Below are 17,684 nucleotides of genomic sequence, written 5' to 3'. Positions count from 1 at the left end.
TTTCTCCAATCCTTCCATTTGTTCTCTTTGCCCTTGGTCATAAGGTAGCCCTTGTGGCTCGTTATTTGGTACCAGCCGGTACCGCTTGCTTTGGGGGTCCGGCTGAGGTAGTTCATGTGAGCGAACGCCTTAAAGTTCGGCTCTACCCCGTGCATTTCACATCCGGCTACATAGCCCAGGATGTTGAACCAGGAGTTAGGGGCCAATTGCCAAAGCCCCACCTCGAACCCATCAAGGATTTGATGAACAGCCGGATGCAAACGAAATCGCAATCCAGCCTTGATGACCGCCTCGTAACAGCCAAAACAGGCATCCCCATAACTGGAGCCCTCAGGCCAGACGACGGTGTCCTCACCATCCGGCACAAATATTTGATAATTCGGACCCATTGTGTGGTCCGAAAGGAAAGTCTCTTTCGCTCCTTCATGGCCTTGATTAGGCCCTTGGGAACGTGGCAATAATATGGAGTGTTCAACTCCCTATGAGAGGCGGATGGCTCCGACCAGCCTTCCCCCTTTTCAGCCGCATGAGAGTCTCTCGCCTCATGCAATCAATTGTGCCTCTCTTCTGAGCTTATAGAGAGGCGGCTCGACGAACTAGAGCCGGACTCACTATCAGAGGAGTCCGACTCTTCCCCATTTCCTGAAGGGGCCGACACCTCTTGTTCTTCGGGGGTCACCTGCCGATTGGCCAGGTCAACAGTGAAATGGGAAGGAACTACCTTAGCTCCCTCCTCAGAGCTCTCGGCAGAAGGGTCGCCTTGGGTCCCTGCAGTATCAGGCGGCTGGTCCGATGTTTCACTAATCGGAACCCAGAAAGAGGAGCCATCAGAGTTTTCTATTCTCTTGGTTTTCTTTGTTCTTGCCATACTGTCCTGCATAGATACAAAGACAGTTGGATTCCGGGACTTGTGTAAAGTTTGAATTATCGCAGGGCAGTCGGCACCCCTAGTCCTAGACTCAGCCATCCCCGGTGACCGGCTGATTGCTAACCTAGGGTCGTGCCGGATGCTTTTGAGGTCTCATTTTCAAAAAAGAAAGAAAAAGTACAAAAGCAAAGAAGAATAAAGGAACAGACGATTACCTGAAACTTAAGTTCTGAAAAAAGCTTGATCGAAGTAGGCGCCTAGTAAAACAGTCGTCCTGGCAGGTCAGAAGTTGCAAAGTGTCAGAGCTCAAGTTCAGGGGTCCGAGAGTTCTCTTGAAAAAGTTCGCAAATGTGAACAAATGACTTGGTCAACATCCCTTTATATAGGGCAAAAGAGAAGTCGACGGGTCGTCTCCAAAAATTCAAAATTGAGCGGGAAAAACCTTCGGCCATCCACCAAGCGACACCTGTAGCAAGCCGTCGCCTGTTACAGGCCGACACCTGTCACAGGTGACATGTGAACAGTCACGTGCCACCTGTGAGGGGCAAATGATTAGGGGATTTTTCCCTACCAATCACCATCTGACAAGTGGACCAATCAGGTTCCACCATGTGTCCGCCACATGGGCCTATAGGAGCCTGCCATGTGTCAATCATAGATTCGTCCACCATGGACCAGTTGCGACAGACACGTGTCTTTCCCATGACACATGGGAAAACCGGCCACCTAGGCCCAATCCTTGGAAAAAGCCCAGTCAGCCTTAGGTTTACCCTAAACCTAGGATTTGGCACGCATCCCAAGGCATATAAATATGTTCATTAATCCTCATTAAAGGGGATTACGATCATTAATTACTCTCACCTAGAGAAAAACACTTTACCTTTCCGCATTAATTACTCCTTAAACAAGTACTAACTTGACCGTCGGAGGCAGAGCTCCAACCACCCGGAGTCTCCGTTTGTTTTGCAAGTATAGGCGTCCGGTTCCAGTCTCGGAATTGTAACTCTCCCGCAGGACATCTGAAAACCCCGAAACATCAGGTGTGTAGTTGTTCGTGAGCATGCTTGAGTCGGGACTGGGATCACATAGTTAGGATTTTATTTATGAGTGGACAAGTTTAATTGGAGTATTTTGAAATAGTTATTGTGGTTATTCATTTTATTAAAAAAAAGTCTGTTATTTTCCGTTGCTATTTTTGAGTAACTAAATAAGCCTTACGTTTTCACGTGGCGGTAATATGCCCAAATTTATCTCTACGGTATTTGTATACGTATAATTATGGTATTTACGTAGAGGGAGATTTGGGATTGTTACATTATCATCTTCTTATTTAACAACCACATTAGCAATTTAGTTTTTTACCACAGTAATTGATGTTTTATCTTTAATACCCCATTGAGTGCTTAGAATTGTTTTTTTGTTTTATATTTTTTTTTATACATCCCAAATTTTTTGTTTTATAATTTTTTTTATATATCCCAAATTTTTTACCACAATAATTGATGTTTTACCGTTACCATACTGAATTATCTTGTTACTCCATTTATCATCCATATTCATTTACAGTTTCTTTTTCTCCATTTATCATTCGTATTTAATTGTATTTTTCTTTTACAGTTATACCACTTTTACTATTACTGTAACTCATACAGCCTCCAAGAACACTACCTTCAAACAACTCCATATCTTCCATGAATTCTAGAAACCGAACCCTAATGAACATCACCAAACAAATTGCTAAGTTACAAATTTTACCTTCTAATATTCAACCTTGGTACCACCCTAATAGACCGATTATGTAATTTAATTGGGTCAAATCACAAAATGAACCGGAAATGGACTTCAACGATAATCTTTACTACTACAATGATTAGGATTTGACAGAGATTAATCAACTTAGTCTGGGTCGTCTTCATGATGAATTGTGCTCTAGTCCCGAGTACGGAACGACCTATGGAAGCAAGTATGACAGCAAATTTTAAAACCATTTCATTAAAAAAACGTTGTTATTATGTTAGTTACCTCAGCAAATTGTTATTTGCCTTTAATGTTATTTCGTATTTTTTCTTCCTTGTCCAATAGTAACATTACGCATTAACATTCTAGAATAATTCTCATGCCTTTGTCTAATGAATGTAATATTTTTTTTGAAATGCAAATGTGTAACACAACCAAAGGTTACTTTGTCCATGTACCCCGAACTAGTTTCAGAATCAATTTATGTACCTGAAGATGCAAGAAGTGACGAGGACGAGAACGAACTATATGGTTTACCAATCAGAACCTCGAAGAAGAAGACCCTACATACAATGACTGATTAGTACGAATGTAGACATTTTCCGTACCACTAAACCAAATTAAATTTATGTGTTACTTAACGTGAGATGTGTTATTGTAGTCCTAAAGGTCGGCTTGTGTTGGCCCGAATTTCTAATTACATTCTACTATTAAGTTTATTTCGTGTATGAATTTTATTTGGTTTATTAAGTTTATTTGTTGTTATATGTATGTGAAGTGGACAACAACGAAAAATTATATGGTAGTATGACTTTACCTAATGTTATTGTTATATATGTTCAAATATCTATAAAGTCCAAAAGTGTTGATGATCTTATTTTTATAAATTCAAATAGTTAAAAGTTATCAAATTTATGTGAAGTTATTCAAACTTAATATTCATAGAATGAATTGCATGGAATCACCTACAGATGTGATATTACAAATGTTGTAAGTGATATATTAGTTAGGGGGTAACGATAGAGTTGTAGGGGGTATTCAGTTACTATGATTCGAACTTATCCTTTTTGCAGATTATCAGTTAAAGTGTTTTCCAAATTTCCTTTTTACAGAGATTTTTATGGTTTGTGATTGCTCCTACGCCAAAAGAATGCCAAGAGAGTAAAAGCACGCTGCAATTTAACCATCTTTAGGGATAAGAATTGAAAAGAATCATATACTTTCATTAATTTAAGGGATACTACTTGATTTTCTCTTCATAGAGCCCCGCCACATAAGACGAAATAGCAATTTAAACAAATCGCCAGCTATTCACTTACACCCTTATATCCAATGGACAAACCAAAACACGGAAACGGGAAAATATTTACCCACATAAAGGTCTCAGCTTTTTTATAAGCAAAAACTGTAGGCTTTCCTTTCTCGTGTAAACTGGGCCGGCCCACTTTAAATTCAATATTTCAAACACAGTTAATTTTGTTTTTTAAATTGGTAAAGGCATTAAATAATTAAATGTAATGAAATTGCAATTTTATTTATTGCCCATTTTACACATTTTACAAATATTCGTATTGCAAATATTTTTATTGTTGGTAACGCACTAAATACTCAACATATAAATTAGAAATTGACTTAAATAATATTAAAAATTAAAAAAAATGAAAAATTAAAAGTCCAAAAACGAGAAAATATTTACTCAAATTAAGATAACAACTTTACTACAAGCAAAAACCGCAGGCTTCCTTTTTAGTGTTAAGTGGGCCGGCCCACTTTCAAAATAACGAATGACAAATTTTGTTCTTTTCAACCCAACATCAAGGTCATGTATTGCAATTTTTTTTAATTTGTGAAATGCAACAAATAATTTAATTTACATGTATTACAATATTTTTTTTTTTTCCCCATTTAACTTGATTTACAAAAATTCGTATTGCAAATATTTTTATTGGTACAGGAAACGCACATTTTACTTATCGGATCTATACGAGTCATTATCCAATAAGCCAACTGTCTAGGTAATTGCATATCAAAAGAAACATGTAATAGACCACCAAAACCCATCTCAACCACCCAACATTTTCGCCGGTCATCAAATTTTCGACAACTGCGCCTAAATGACTCAATCCGGCAACTCGTGTTCGGAGGCTGTCTCATTACATACCAATAACTACAAAGCATGGTAACAATAATCTAGAAACAAAAACATTTCTACCAAAGGCGCTACAATGAAAGTTACCCTCCTACTACCCTTGGAATGTTCCATCAAGACCTCTGATTTGCCTTTCACAACTTCACCATAAGTTAATCTATCATCCTACAATAAATAAGATTACAACAATTTAGCAATACTCGTGTTCACTGGGAAACATAATTTATTGCTAAACACTTTAATTACTACCTTAAACATTGCAGGATACAAATCATTTGTTTTTTCCATGGCTTTGGCAACTTCCTGCGCTCATTCAACAACAATATGTTGAGCACAGAATCGCACATAATGAAACTAAAACCTGATTATTACATAATACCTTATTCTTCAATATATATCCATCCTCCTGTCCAACCTACAAGGTTTAACAGCCATTAATCACTCAAATGCATAAACATCTCAATTTATTCAACCATTAAATATCGATGATGGACAACTGCTCACCGCATTTTCATCAACTAAACGTCTACGCTTGATTGACATTGGTACTACTACCTATATAGGCAAATTGACAACCAATTACATGAGTAGGGTCTCCCCAAAACAGCAGAAAAAAACACAACTAAGGTTTTACAATAACTATCATTCAATACCAGACAACAATTTACCCTAAAATCGATTTGTCATTAATCCAAATAATAAAATTCAAATCAATTACTCAAAAAAGCCAAATTACAACAGAGTTGAGTACAAACAAAACAATTCTATTGGGATTTCACGAATTACCGATGACACATAATGTCACATAAAAATTCAACACCAACCCCAGTCAAGAATACCTAAATTCGTCCCAACAAGGCCAATCAATTGAACTACTTGTTTGTACGATGACAAACTAAAGGAAATCACTTACCTCCGTTGGATCGAAATGGAACACTCTTCTTCGAGTTGAATCACAGGCCTCCATTGGTTCAAGTTCAAATCACACCCCTCCGCTAGATCAAGTTTAATTACCTTCTTTAGACCTCCAGAAATTCAGTTGGACCTTCTACTTGAGTTTCTCCTAGAAAACAAGTTGAGTTCCTCTATTTCGTTTTTTTAAACTTTAAAATTACATAAACGTGGAAATTTAACGCCGTTAATTGTGAGATGTAGCCAGGTACAGCTGGCAAACCAATTAAGACACCTCACATTCCAGCATATGACTTATAACTGGTGGATTTACAATTTTGCCCCCATGAGAAACAAACTTTGTTTCTCCATATGAGCAATAGGGAATTTCCCCTTGTTTTATTCAAGTTTTTATTATTATTTCAAGGGGTTGTGACTTAATCTCAAAACCTTGTAATAGTAATTAGGCATCTCTCCCTCCTAAACACTCTCTACTTGGTTGGACTAAACCACAACAAGAAAACAAGCATTTATCCACGGCTCTAATGAATTGTCAATAATTGTATGAAATACGTACTATTGGTAAATGGCCGTCATAATATATAACATTTGTTGTTAAGTTCAAATTTAAACCGTCGGTACTAAGATAACAATGGTTTGACCGACCATAAGTAAAATTTCACTGAAACCATCGGTAGTTTTTTTTACAAATAGTTTGGCAGTTAGTATGATCAGTCATTAATTTCTGACGGCTATTAAATTACCAACGGTATAACCTGGTTGTCGTTAAAATGCACTTTTTTTTTTGGTAGTGACCCTTGCGTAATGTAACTTAACTAATTCTATGCGACTACCTTCAATTTGATAATTCAAAAGATCACCAATTTTCATGTATGTACAAAAACGTTTATATGCTTATTGAAATACTTTGCAAAGTACACTAAATCGTTCAAAAGTAGTCAATCGCTCTGGATTCAAACTCGTGGTTTCAAAGACCCACGCATGCTGATGTGGTCTTATATATATTCAAAAGGAGTCATTATTGTGGTTTATGAAATATACATAAAATCATGGTGGAGACTCATTCAAAATCTAAAAAATACGCATGTCTCAAAACTTGTAGGAAGATGCTTGAAATTCTTGATGATTCCTTTGGAGGGAAGGGTTGAGGAATCATGATAAAAGAAAGTGGAGGATTAGAAAGGGCAAAGGAAATGACTAATGGTATAACAAACATCAAAAGGAAATATTGACAATAGATCTCCACTCTGTTTCTTAAATACCCCTTAACAATTGCCTGAAAAGAGAATGTAACAAATTATGCTAGTGGCTAGAGCTTTAAAGAAAAAAATAATAATAATTTGTTATATACTTGCATCACACCTTGCCATGCTATTGAGAAAGTGAATAGAAAAGATAAATAGACTTATTAAGCCATAAATTTAACAATACAATTTAACACTTTTTTCTTATTGGTAGTTACATTATTTCAATTAATTTGTCTGTTTACGGTTTACCTATTCTTTTACTCCTTCTGTTTTTTTAATGGTATCAATTTGACCGGTACATTTACTGAGACGCAACGAACTTTGGCCATTAATTTTTATTGTTCATTAAAGATTGTAACAAAATTAAATTATGAAAATAGACATTGTTAATAATCTGATGATATAATAACATTTAATCCTATCTGTTTTGGGGTTTTTCTGGTCCCTTGGGAGAGTTACGTCACCAAGACTGGATTCTAGGCGCCTGTACCTGCAAAACAACGAAAACTCCGGGTGGTTGGAGTTCTGCCGACGACGATCAAGTTAGAATGGGTTCGCAGAATGTAAAAAGGTGCTGAAAAGGTAAAGTGAGATCTTCTCGGATTTCGAGATCAGGTGATTTCTCTGATGTGAGAGAATTGATTGTGTGTAATAAACGAACGTGCCCTCTAAATGGGGGGAATCTCCCTATTTATAGGGTCACCGGGATTTGTGCCCTTTTCCTAGGTTACGGAAACCTAGGAATGATTGGGCTACGCTGTTTTACGGCTTTCTCGGGACTTGTGCCATGAAGGCCGCCTTTTTCCCATATATTTGGGAGCGACACGTGTCAAATGAAGATAGGTCCACTTTGAACCTCTCCTAGGGTGACACGTGTCACCTTCTGATAGGGCCACGTGGCCTGGGTAATTTTACCTTAAACATTTGCCCCTCGCAGGTGTGACGTGGCGTGCCACGTGGCATCTGTGACACTTGTCACTCAGCCACTCAGTTTTAATTGTTCACCTTTAGGGGAAATTACAAAGTTGCCCCTGAATTTACCCCTCTATAAATATGACTTTTACCCCCCCTATTTTGGACGTTTCCAAAAAAGTCTAGAGAGAGAAAGTTAAGAAGTTCTAGAGAGAGAAAGTCTGACAACCGTCTGTATCATTCACAAATAGCTGTCTGATCTTCTGCCCGTCTGTTACAGCGGGCCAACACTTGACACCTTTTCAAGAAACAAATCTTAAGGTACCGTCTCTTCCCCTCTTAGCTCTTTCATATTTTTTCCGTTTGTGCATATTTCGTTCAATAAATGGATTCACCATCAGCACACACGGCACAGCCTAGGTCAATAGTCAGCCGTTCTCCTGGTACGGCTGAGTATAGGACTGGGGTTGCCTACTCTAGGTGTCTAGGCCACCTTGTTCATCCTAAAATCCGACCTCTTTGTGTCTGTGCAGGACACAATGGCGAGGGTCAAACAGACGGCTACAAAGCCAAGATGTAGAAGGGGCACTTTAGAAGTGCCATCTGATGAGGTCACACCGGCTGGGGAGTTTGATATGCTGGATGAGCAAGAGATGGAACATGCGCCAGGTACCATTCGGCTTCTTTACAAGCACAACATTCGCAACCCAATCTGGGAAGTGACATTGTCAAATGAACCTGGCGTCTAACAACTTTTTTACTTCGGCGGCTGCTGCCTGACTCCTCTCCATGCCGTGATTTCTTTTCTTTTGCCTGACAGGCTTCTTTTAGGACCCATGGTGAGTTTGTGGACAGCTAAATCCGGGCTAATGCCTAGCATCTCTTCCACTTCAAAGGCAAAGATGTCTTTGAACTCCTTCGGGAGGTTGTGCAAGTTTATACCCAGCTTCGCAAAAGCAAACGTCCCCACCTTAACAGTACACTCCGGACGTGCATCGTCCAGAGCAATATCAATGTGTTCACCAGCAGGCTGGGGATGGAGTTTATCTGACCGTTCCTCGGTCAGTGATTGATATTGTTTTTCCTTCTTCACGGCCACCAACTGGTCGGCCTTTCTCTTTTTGCCGGCTGCTGGTGGAGCAGGCTCGGCTTCCTTGACATCGTCAAGGTCTATTGGCTCCTCACCCTGGCCGGCTGCGGCCACCGTGGGCTTAACGTCTGAGAGGTAGCACTCTCTAGCCGTCTTCTGATCTCCGTTTAGGGAGACAACATAACCGTCATCCCTTTCGAACTTTAGCAGCATGAGGGATGGGATAATGACAGCCTTGGATTCGTTTAGAGTCGGACGACCCAAGATGAGATTATAGGCGGTCAGCTCCTCCACAACCAAGAACTGGACTACCATATGGCGTCCCTATCCTTTCTCCCCCGGCCGAATAGGTAGGTCAATCCGACCGACTGGGTGCACAACCCCACCCCCAAAACAAGCCAAGGGGTGAGTAACCTTGTGCATGCTGCCGGGATTGTACTTCAGCTTGGACAAGCACTTATAGCCGATGATGTCTAACGAGCTTCCGATGTCAATGAGGATATGGCTGACCTTCTGGTTGGCCACCTTGCACTCAATGACAATGGGGTCTTCATGCGGCTGACAGACCTTGCCCCTGTCCTTTTCAGTGATGATGACCTCAGGGAATGTGTCAGTGGACGCCTGGCCCTCATCAACTGAACTGACATCCAGCCGTCTCACATGGTCCTTGGTGCCCCGGATGGTTGGGCCCCTTCCGGCAAAGCTGCCTGCTATTGTGTAGTTCGGCTCTTTGTTAGTGTCCGAACTACTAGTAGGCTGGGCAGCCTTTTTAGACGACTGCCCTAGGTTTGTCTTCAGGGTCACCTTGGACTTGAGTATGTAAGACTTCAACACCCCTTTATCAGTCAGACGGTCCAACAGCCGCTTGAGGCTATTGTAGTCGTTAGTGTCGTGGCCAATATCCTCATGGAAGTGGCAATACTTGTTTTTGTTCCGGTTTTGGGCGGAACCTTTCATTGCAGCGGGCTTCTCTATGGTCACCCGGTCTTTTATCTCCATGAGGATGGAGTAGCGGTCATTGTTAAACTCGTACCTTGGAACGTACAGTTTAAACTCTTTTTTTTCTTCTAGGACGGCTGATCAGAATTGTCAACCCCCCAGATCTCTTCTTTTCTTGCTGCTCTTCAGCATTCTAAGCCGTTTGAGCTTGCCGACTCTCTTTTTGTTGGTCAGACTTCTTTGAGTCTGACTGCTTGCTGGTGGAGCAGAGCTCGATCACCTGTATATAGGCTTCCGTCTCCATCAGCGCCTCTTGGAGGGTGGCAACCCTCTTCCTCACGAGGTCAAACTTAAAAGTTGACCCGTCCTTTAAACCTTTGAAAAAGTCTGTATAAGCCACATCGTCGGACAGCCCTTGAATCTGGATTCTCATCAGATTGAACCGCCTGACGTATGACCGAAGCCCTTCTCTATCCCCCTGCTGTACCGCACTCAAATCGAAGCTTGTTTTCTTAGCTTGGCACAGAAAGTCATAGAGAAGTTAGAAGCAAACAAGAACACAAGGTTCTTGAAGCTATTGATACAGCCAGCCAGCAAATTGCCGAACCATTGTTGGGTAATGTCCTTCAATGTAGCCGGGAAGCATTGACACCAGGTGGCATCATCCAACCCCTGCAAGTACATGAGGTTGGTGTAGGCCATGAGGTGGTCTTCAAGGTTGGTGGTACACCATCATAGGTACCTACCAAAACATTTTTAACCTTGGCCGGCTGTGCCACCTCGGTTATCTCTTTGGTGAAAGCAGAAGATTGTTCCCCAAGTTTCAGCAGACGGAGCTACCAGTCTAGAAGCTGGACGCTATATGCCGCCTGACCCCCAAAGAGAGTCGCCTGCATGTAAGGCTGGGCAGACGGCCTTTACGGCATCTGGGGCATGTACTGGGCTGAGCCAATAACATGAGGGCCTGTACGGACGAACTGGCCGCCTGACTTGCTCTCATGAACAGATTGAGAATACCTCGGCGAGGTATTCTTGAAGCTGTCTAGGAAACTCGACGTGGAAGCCGAGTCAGACAGTTGCTGATTTTTCTTCTGCTCGATGTAAAGGCGAGCATCAGAAAATGTCTTCTTGCTGCCATCCGGTTGAACTTTCCAAATGGCCTTCCTCTTTCCCGTCTCGGGCAAGCAAAATTTGGTCCAATCTATCAAGGTCCGAGCCTTCTCCCTGGAACTGGGGTGTGGAGTGGGCTCTCGGTCCCTGATAGACTTGTTCTTCTCAACATGAGAAGGTTTTTTAGCCGACTGACCCTTGCTGGAGCCTGCCATCCTTTTGGTGATCAGGTCCTTGATCTTACCCTTGAAACTTGCCATGCATTTCATGAGCTCGTCTCGGGTGATAGGATCAATCCCTCCTGCCGCCTGGGGCTGACCAGATGGCTGGCCGGATGACTTGCTTGGGCCTGATTAACCATTGCCCCGTTCCAATTTATCCTTGGGACGGATGTGTCTAGTCTTGAGTGACCCATCAAGGGCCACATAAGAGTCGACCTCAAAGTCGTTATTAGTATCATGATCCGACTAGACCTCTACCTTAACCCGAGGTTGTTTATCATTAACCGACAATACAGGTTCTTGAGAAACCATCTTAGAGGTACTCTCCCCATAGACGGCGCCAAATGTTTCGGGGTTTTTCTGGTCTCTTGGGAGAGTTACGTCACCAAGACTGGATTTTGGGCGCATGTACCTACGAGAAAACGGAAACTCCGGGTGGTTGGAGTTCCGCCTTCGACAATCAAGTTAGAATGGGTTTAGAGAATGTAAAAAGGTGCGGAAAAGGTAAAGTGAGATCTTCTCGGATTCCGAGATCAGGTGATTTCTCTGATGTGAGAAAATTAATTGTGTGTAATAAATGAACGTGCCCCCTAAATGGGGGGAATCTTCCTATTTATAGGAATGATTGGGCTGCGCCATTTTACGGCTTTCTCGGGACTTGGGCCATGAACGCCGCCTTTTTTCCCAAATATTTGGAAGCGACACATGTCGAATGAAGATAGGTCCATTTTGAACCTCTCCTAGGGTGACAAGTGTCACCTTATGATAAGGCCATGTGGCATGCATAATTTTTACCCAAAACACTATCCATTAGGTATAGATTGGTATATATGAAATAACATTTATTTATTCTATAATAATAAAATAATTAAGTCAAACATGGTATGTAAATAGTGTAAAAGTCAAAGTGATTCATTTATTAAAAATGGAAAGATTAGTTTATATCTTTAAATTACGTGTCAAAAGAGTATGTTGCAAGTAAAAAATACATGATAAAAATTACTCACTCCGTGTTTAAATAAGTGAAACGTTTCCCTTGTGCACGTATGCCAACGCAACACTTTAACTGATAATATCTTTAATTATCAATAAGTAAAAATTATAACGGTTGAACATTAATATAATAAACTATTAATTGAGACGATTTCAATAAGTTCCCACGAAATTATACATGTATTATTCTTATCCATAAATCACAAAATGAGTAAAAGTGAATTAGATAAATAGTGTAAAAAGTCACAACATTTCATTTATTTAAACACGGAGGGAGTAGTTATTAACTCTTACCCATTTACCTTCGGGATATTCGAGTAAGGCCTGAAAAATTATGCTAATCTACTCCAAAAAATTTCGATATGATTTTCGGGTCGGATCCGTTCATAACAAATTTTACTAGCATCTAAAACTAAAGCCCAAACAAAAACCCAAAATGTAGCCCATTAAAACGTTGTAAGTAGGGTTTATCGAACTCTTTTCTTCTTTACACTCTCACTGCCCCCTCCCCCTTACCCCTTCCCCCCAACCTCTTCAGGCGAAAGTGCAGAAACCCTAGTTTCTCTGTCCTCTCATCACCGAAAATATGGGTAATTATTCTCACTTTCTCTCTTCTCCATTATCATCCATTTCGATTCATCGATTTTCTTCAAGTTTTGCTTTAATGGCGGTTCAATTTGATTCAAATAATTGTTGGGTTTTATTGATTTGGGGTTTTTGTTTTAGGTATTTCTCGTGATTCTATGCACAAGAGGCGTGCCACTGGTGGCAAGAAGAAGGCTTGGAGAAAGAAGCGAAAGTAAGCTTTCTACTTTTTCTCGTTTTTTTTCTGGGTTTTGATATGAACCTGTAAATTTTCAAGTTTGAAATTCCGGGATAGATTATTTTTATGTGCATTTGAATGTTGTTTATTGTTTGGATTGGTAGATTGATTATGTGATTGTAATATTAATGTTGATGAAATGAAAATTATGTAGTGTGCTTGAATTGCTTTGACATAGGGAGTTAAAACTTGCTTTGATTGAAATAAAGCTTGTTAAGTTTTGGGAAAATTAATTTAGGGTGCTTCAAAGCTTTGAATTTCTGTAATAAAAATGTTTGTCATGCTTGTCATATATTGATTAGTAGTTTATCGATTCGAATTCTGCGATGTTACTCTGCTTATGAATATATCCATTGCTGATCAGTCATTCCCTTAGCTCACAATATAATCATAAGCTACCTAAATGGCCAAATCCCAAATGTGCTGATTAGAAGGTCCTTTTGCACACCAACTGTCTTCCACTTAGTCAAAATTATTTGGTTGGCTATTGCATTAGGTGATTGCTTCGGTGATTACTTTGGTGACTGCTTTCTTGAATGGCTCTCCTATTCTCTTAGCCTATGTATTTGATTTTAAAAATTTGGTGTGCTTATGTAATTGTGTTGTCATGTCTCCATACTTTACTCTATATGATTATAAGATTTATCATTGCATTGCCAATTTTGTTTAAATGTTTATGTTTGTGCATCATAGTCTTGGCAATTGATACTTTGTTGTGGAATTTTTTACTTTATTTGTTTGTTGATTGCGATTTATTTGTATTTGCTAAATGCATCCCATATATGTCTTCTACCCATGAATCCATGATTAATTGGATTTTGTCTTGTCGTGTAAAAGGTATGAGCTCGGTAGACAGCCAGCTAACACTAAGCTGTCAAGCAACAAGACTGTTAGGAGGGTTAGGGTTCGTGGTGGTAATGTCAAGTGGCGTGCACTGAGGTTGGATACTGGTAACTTTTCGTGGGGTAGTGAGGCTGTCACTCGTAAGACCCGTCTTCTGGATGTCGTTTACAATGCATCCAACAATGAGTTGGTTAGGACACAGACTTTGGTGAAGAGTGCCATTGTCCAGGTTGATGCTGCACCATTTAAGCAGTGGTATCTCCAGCATTACGGAGTTGAAATTGGACGTAAGAAGAAGGCTGCTGCTGCTGCCAAGAAAGAAACAGAGGTATATCTATTTTCCCTTTCCTAGTAGATTATTACCTGGTCTCATCTGCTATACTGATAAACCAAGTCCCATGTTTATTCTAGACTCATTTTATGATCTTTTTGCCTAGTGAAGGCTACATTTTTTTTTTTTTTTCTGTTTTGATCCCCGGTTGAATTTTATCAGCCTTTGATCTTTCTGTGAGAACTTATTCTGACATTGTGTGATTTATTGTTGGTAGTAAAGTTTTGGTGATTTTCCAAGGATTTGCCAAGTCTGTTTTGCACCGAATGTATATAATCCTTGTTTCCACTTTCATGTGATATATATCATTTTTTTGAAATTTATTTATCACTTGATTTAGATGCTTTTTATTTTTCTTTTTAATTTCTATTCTAGCATGAGTGTATTTTTTCCTTGTTTGAGAGTTGAAGCTCTTTGTCTTTGCAAGTGTATATAGTAGTAATGATTACCTGGTTAATTTGGTGATAAATTTTGTACGTGTGTTTAATGTTTTTCTTTTCCTGTTTATAGGAGGGTGAGACCACAGAAGAAACAAAAAAGAGCAACCACGTTGCGAGAAAGCTTGAGAAGCGTCAGCAGACTCGCACATTAGACTCTCACATCGAAGAACAATTCGGTGGTGGTCGTTTGTTGGCCTGCATTTCTTCCCGCCCTGGTCAATGTGGTCGTGCTGATGGGTAATCTACTAAACCATTGTTTCATTATATGTAGAAGCATTCAAACCACCTGCCAATCAGTAGGGATAGACGTAAGAGATAATAGGGATATCTCTATTTTGCTAGGATCAAGCCTAGATTTGTTAACTCCCTTAGAAAATACTTTGAGAGTCTGATCTGAGGCATATTATTTCTATTCTGCAAGGTCTAGCTAGATTACCGTCTGATCCTGTGATCGAAAAGACTCCCTTAGAAAATGCTTTAACCATGTTCTTGTGTCATATTTGATCTGAATTTGCATATATAACTAATCTTTATTCTAGCTGTATATTTTATATAGGCAATTTACCTTTTCTTGGAAACTCATGAATAGAGCATATCTTTTGTCTATGGCAGATATATTTTGGAAGGAAAGGAACTGGAATTCTACATGAAGAAAATCCAGAAGAAGAAGGGCAAGTCAGCTGCTTAAGTGTTAGCTGTAGAATGTCAGAGTTGAGAGTTTATTTTTACATTTTGATGGTTTAGCCCCCAAACGTTTTGGAATTTTTAGTGTGATACTTTCATATTTAAATCGCCTCTAGCTAAACTCTGGCTCACATTTTTGACTCCTATGTTCTGTTTCAATGGTTGAGCTATAATCTATATACTGCTATGAATCTGTCATCTATGGATTTTTTTTTGCGACATCCTGCCTCATTTTTTAGAGATTACTAGTATTTCGTAAGAAATCATTGTATATCATGAGCAAAAGAGGGAGCTATTACACGATATTGGCAAGTACTATTAAGCAAAAGTTGCCGTCTTACCCCAAACCTCGATTGGGAGGGGTGGGTTGGCGGCAAATTTAAAGGATTTGTTTATTCAGGATAGAATGACAATTGCATTAAGTAGATTAATATCTTTAATTGTTTAGGCTTTTCGGACGGATTTGTATTGAAGTTGGAACTTGGAAGTGATATTTTGATGGCTAATATGGTTAGTGATGCTTTAAAACAACTTTGAAAGAATGAAGTGGTGGTACATAAAGTTTGTGCTCTCCTCAGTCCTCAGCTAGTTTGTCTAGGCGTCACTTTGATAGACTGAAGTGGTTGTACAAAGTTTGTGCTCTCCCTCAGCTAGTTTGTTCAGTTATACTATCAGCGAGTCAATGTGGCACTTGATTGGTTCGACGAGTAAAATCTTGTTGATATAAGGGGTTTGATCATTAAATTTTGTTCCATGTTGAGGTGATACTGCGTTGGCTGGTAAGCTAGAGTGCAATTTATTTTGAAGATTTTCATGTTACTTTGTATCAGGTATCATAATACGAAGTACTAACGCAAGGCTAAGTAAATTGTAATAAATGTTTTACAAAAGGCTTTGTAAAAGAAAATTATTAGAAAAATTATTTCCTTTGTTACAAGTTACTCCGTATTAAAAAGGATTCTAAGCTCCCAAAACTGGCTAATTAAATTGAAAATTAAAATTTAAGGGCATTAAAGATCCAAGAAAATAATACTCGTAACTTTTTCATTGAAAACTTCCTTCAAGAATTTCTCTCCACATATACGTTGGCTATTTTGGTTTTGTTGTTATACGTTTCTTAAATTATCAGCTTTTGTTTTGTATTTCTTACATGTATTCATTTTAGTCCATTACAACAAACTGACAAATAAACAAGAAATACAACTAAAGGAAATCAGTCGAAATTACATATTCCGCATCATCAGCTCCCTCCAATTATAAGAGCATTTGACTACATATGTGTAAATACATATATCTCTTATCCAACGTCTTTGAATATTTTTTTCTCTTATAAAACTAATTTTAAGTTCCGAACGATTAGACATGTGTCACACCTCTCACAACCCACAAATACATTGCTATTATGACTCATCACTAGCTCTTAGCATCAATAGCTAAGCTATTACTCCCTCCGTTTTTAAATACTTGCTCTACTTTTCTTTTGCGGCCGTTTTTAAATACTTGCTCCATTTCCTTATTTGGAAAGCTTTTATAATATTTAATTCATTTCTTTCAACTAGTGAGACCCAATTTAATAACTTTTAGATTCTCTCTCCTCCTATTTACCTTCCACTAACCCCACTATCTCTATATTTTATTACATTTTTCAATTTCTCTTAAAACTCCGCGCATGAAGAAACGGAACAAGTATTTAAAAACGAGGGGAGTATTTCAAAATTTTGGCAACCTAAACTCGGATATAGAGATTCTCATTTTTCATGTACTCTTAGTAGGAATAGCTAAATAGCTAGTTGCTATCACTAGTTCACTACCTCTACCCTTATTTTTTTTCTCAATCTTCTTAAGAGCCATCAAATTATAAGTAAAATAAAAAAAGGGGGTTTTCTATATAGTAACTCTCTAACTTTTCGTTTTCTATGATGGGCCCCCTTTTTGAGAAATCCACAATATAACCCAAAATATATTTAATTCTATACGGTAACCTTGTCGTTATCTCGCCGTAACAAATTCCGTTAGTGGGGCCTACTCAACACTTAATAATATTTTTTTTCATCGATTTACGTGTTGGAAATTGTTTCGTTAAAGACTTACAGGTTTTGGGGGCTATTTTGGCCCTTAAGGGTCCAAATTGAGCTCAAATTTTGGAAAAAAAACCACGTAAACGCCTCTTTTTGCGTATTTAAAAATGTCTCGATTTGCGTGTTTACGTATTTAATACGTAAAACGAGGCATTTAAGTTATTTTTTTGCCAAATCTGAACTCGATTTGGATCCTTAAAGGCCAAAATAACCCCCAAAACCTTTAACAAAACAATTTCCAACACGCAAATCGATAAAAAAATATTATTAAGTGGAAAGTGGGCCTCACTAACAGAATTTGTTAACG

General features: G+C 39.1%; 2 protein-coding genes across 3 annotated transcripts; one reads left to right on the top strand and one right to left on the bottom strand.

Annotated features, from left to right (window-relative positions):
- Positions 1–4,596: 4,596 nt before the first annotated feature.
- LOC110737503 lies at positions 4,597–5,848 on the bottom strand. 2 transcript variants are annotated; one of them, XM_021917858.1, is made up of 5 exons: positions 5,668–5,848; positions 5,259–5,309; positions 5,134–5,169; positions 5,004–5,057; positions 4,597–4,919 (listed from the first exon to the last, which is right to left on the bottom strand). In XM_021917858.1, exons 1-5 carry the CDS (start codon positions 5,719–5,721, stop codon positions 4,773–4,775), a joined length of 342 nt encoding a protein of 113 aa, XP_021773550.1. In that variant the 5' UTR covers positions 5,722–5,848; the 3' UTR covers positions 4,597–4,772. The 2 variants fall into 2 exon arrangements, with proteins under 2 accessions (XP_021773550.1, XP_021773551.1); XM_021917859.1 differs by lacking the exon at positions 5,259–5,309.
- Positions 5,849–12,650: 6,802 nt separating this feature from the next.
- LOC110737769 (40S ribosomal protein S8) lies at positions 12,651–15,518 on the top strand. Its single transcript, XM_021918115.1, has 5 exons — positions 12,651–12,768; positions 12,905–12,977; positions 13,839–14,172; positions 14,686–14,852; positions 15,228–15,518. Exons 1-5 carry the CDS (start codon positions 12,765–12,767, stop codon positions 15,301–15,303), a joined length of 654 nt encoding a protein of 217 aa, XP_021773807.1. The 5' UTR covers positions 12,651–12,764; the 3' UTR covers positions 15,304–15,518.
- Positions 15,519–17,684: the final 2,166 nt, after the last annotated feature.

The sequence above is a fragment of the Chenopodium quinoa genome, unplaced genomic scaffold (genome assembly GCF_001683475.1).
Source record: "Chenopodium quinoa cultivar QQ74 unplaced genomic scaffold, ASM168347v1, whole genome shotgun sequence".
In the NCBI taxonomy this organism is placed as follows: Eukaryota; Viridiplantae; Streptophyta; class Magnoliopsida; order Caryophyllales; family Amaranthaceae; genus Chenopodium; species Chenopodium quinoa.
This window is presented reverse-complemented; position numbering and strand designations above follow the sequence as displayed.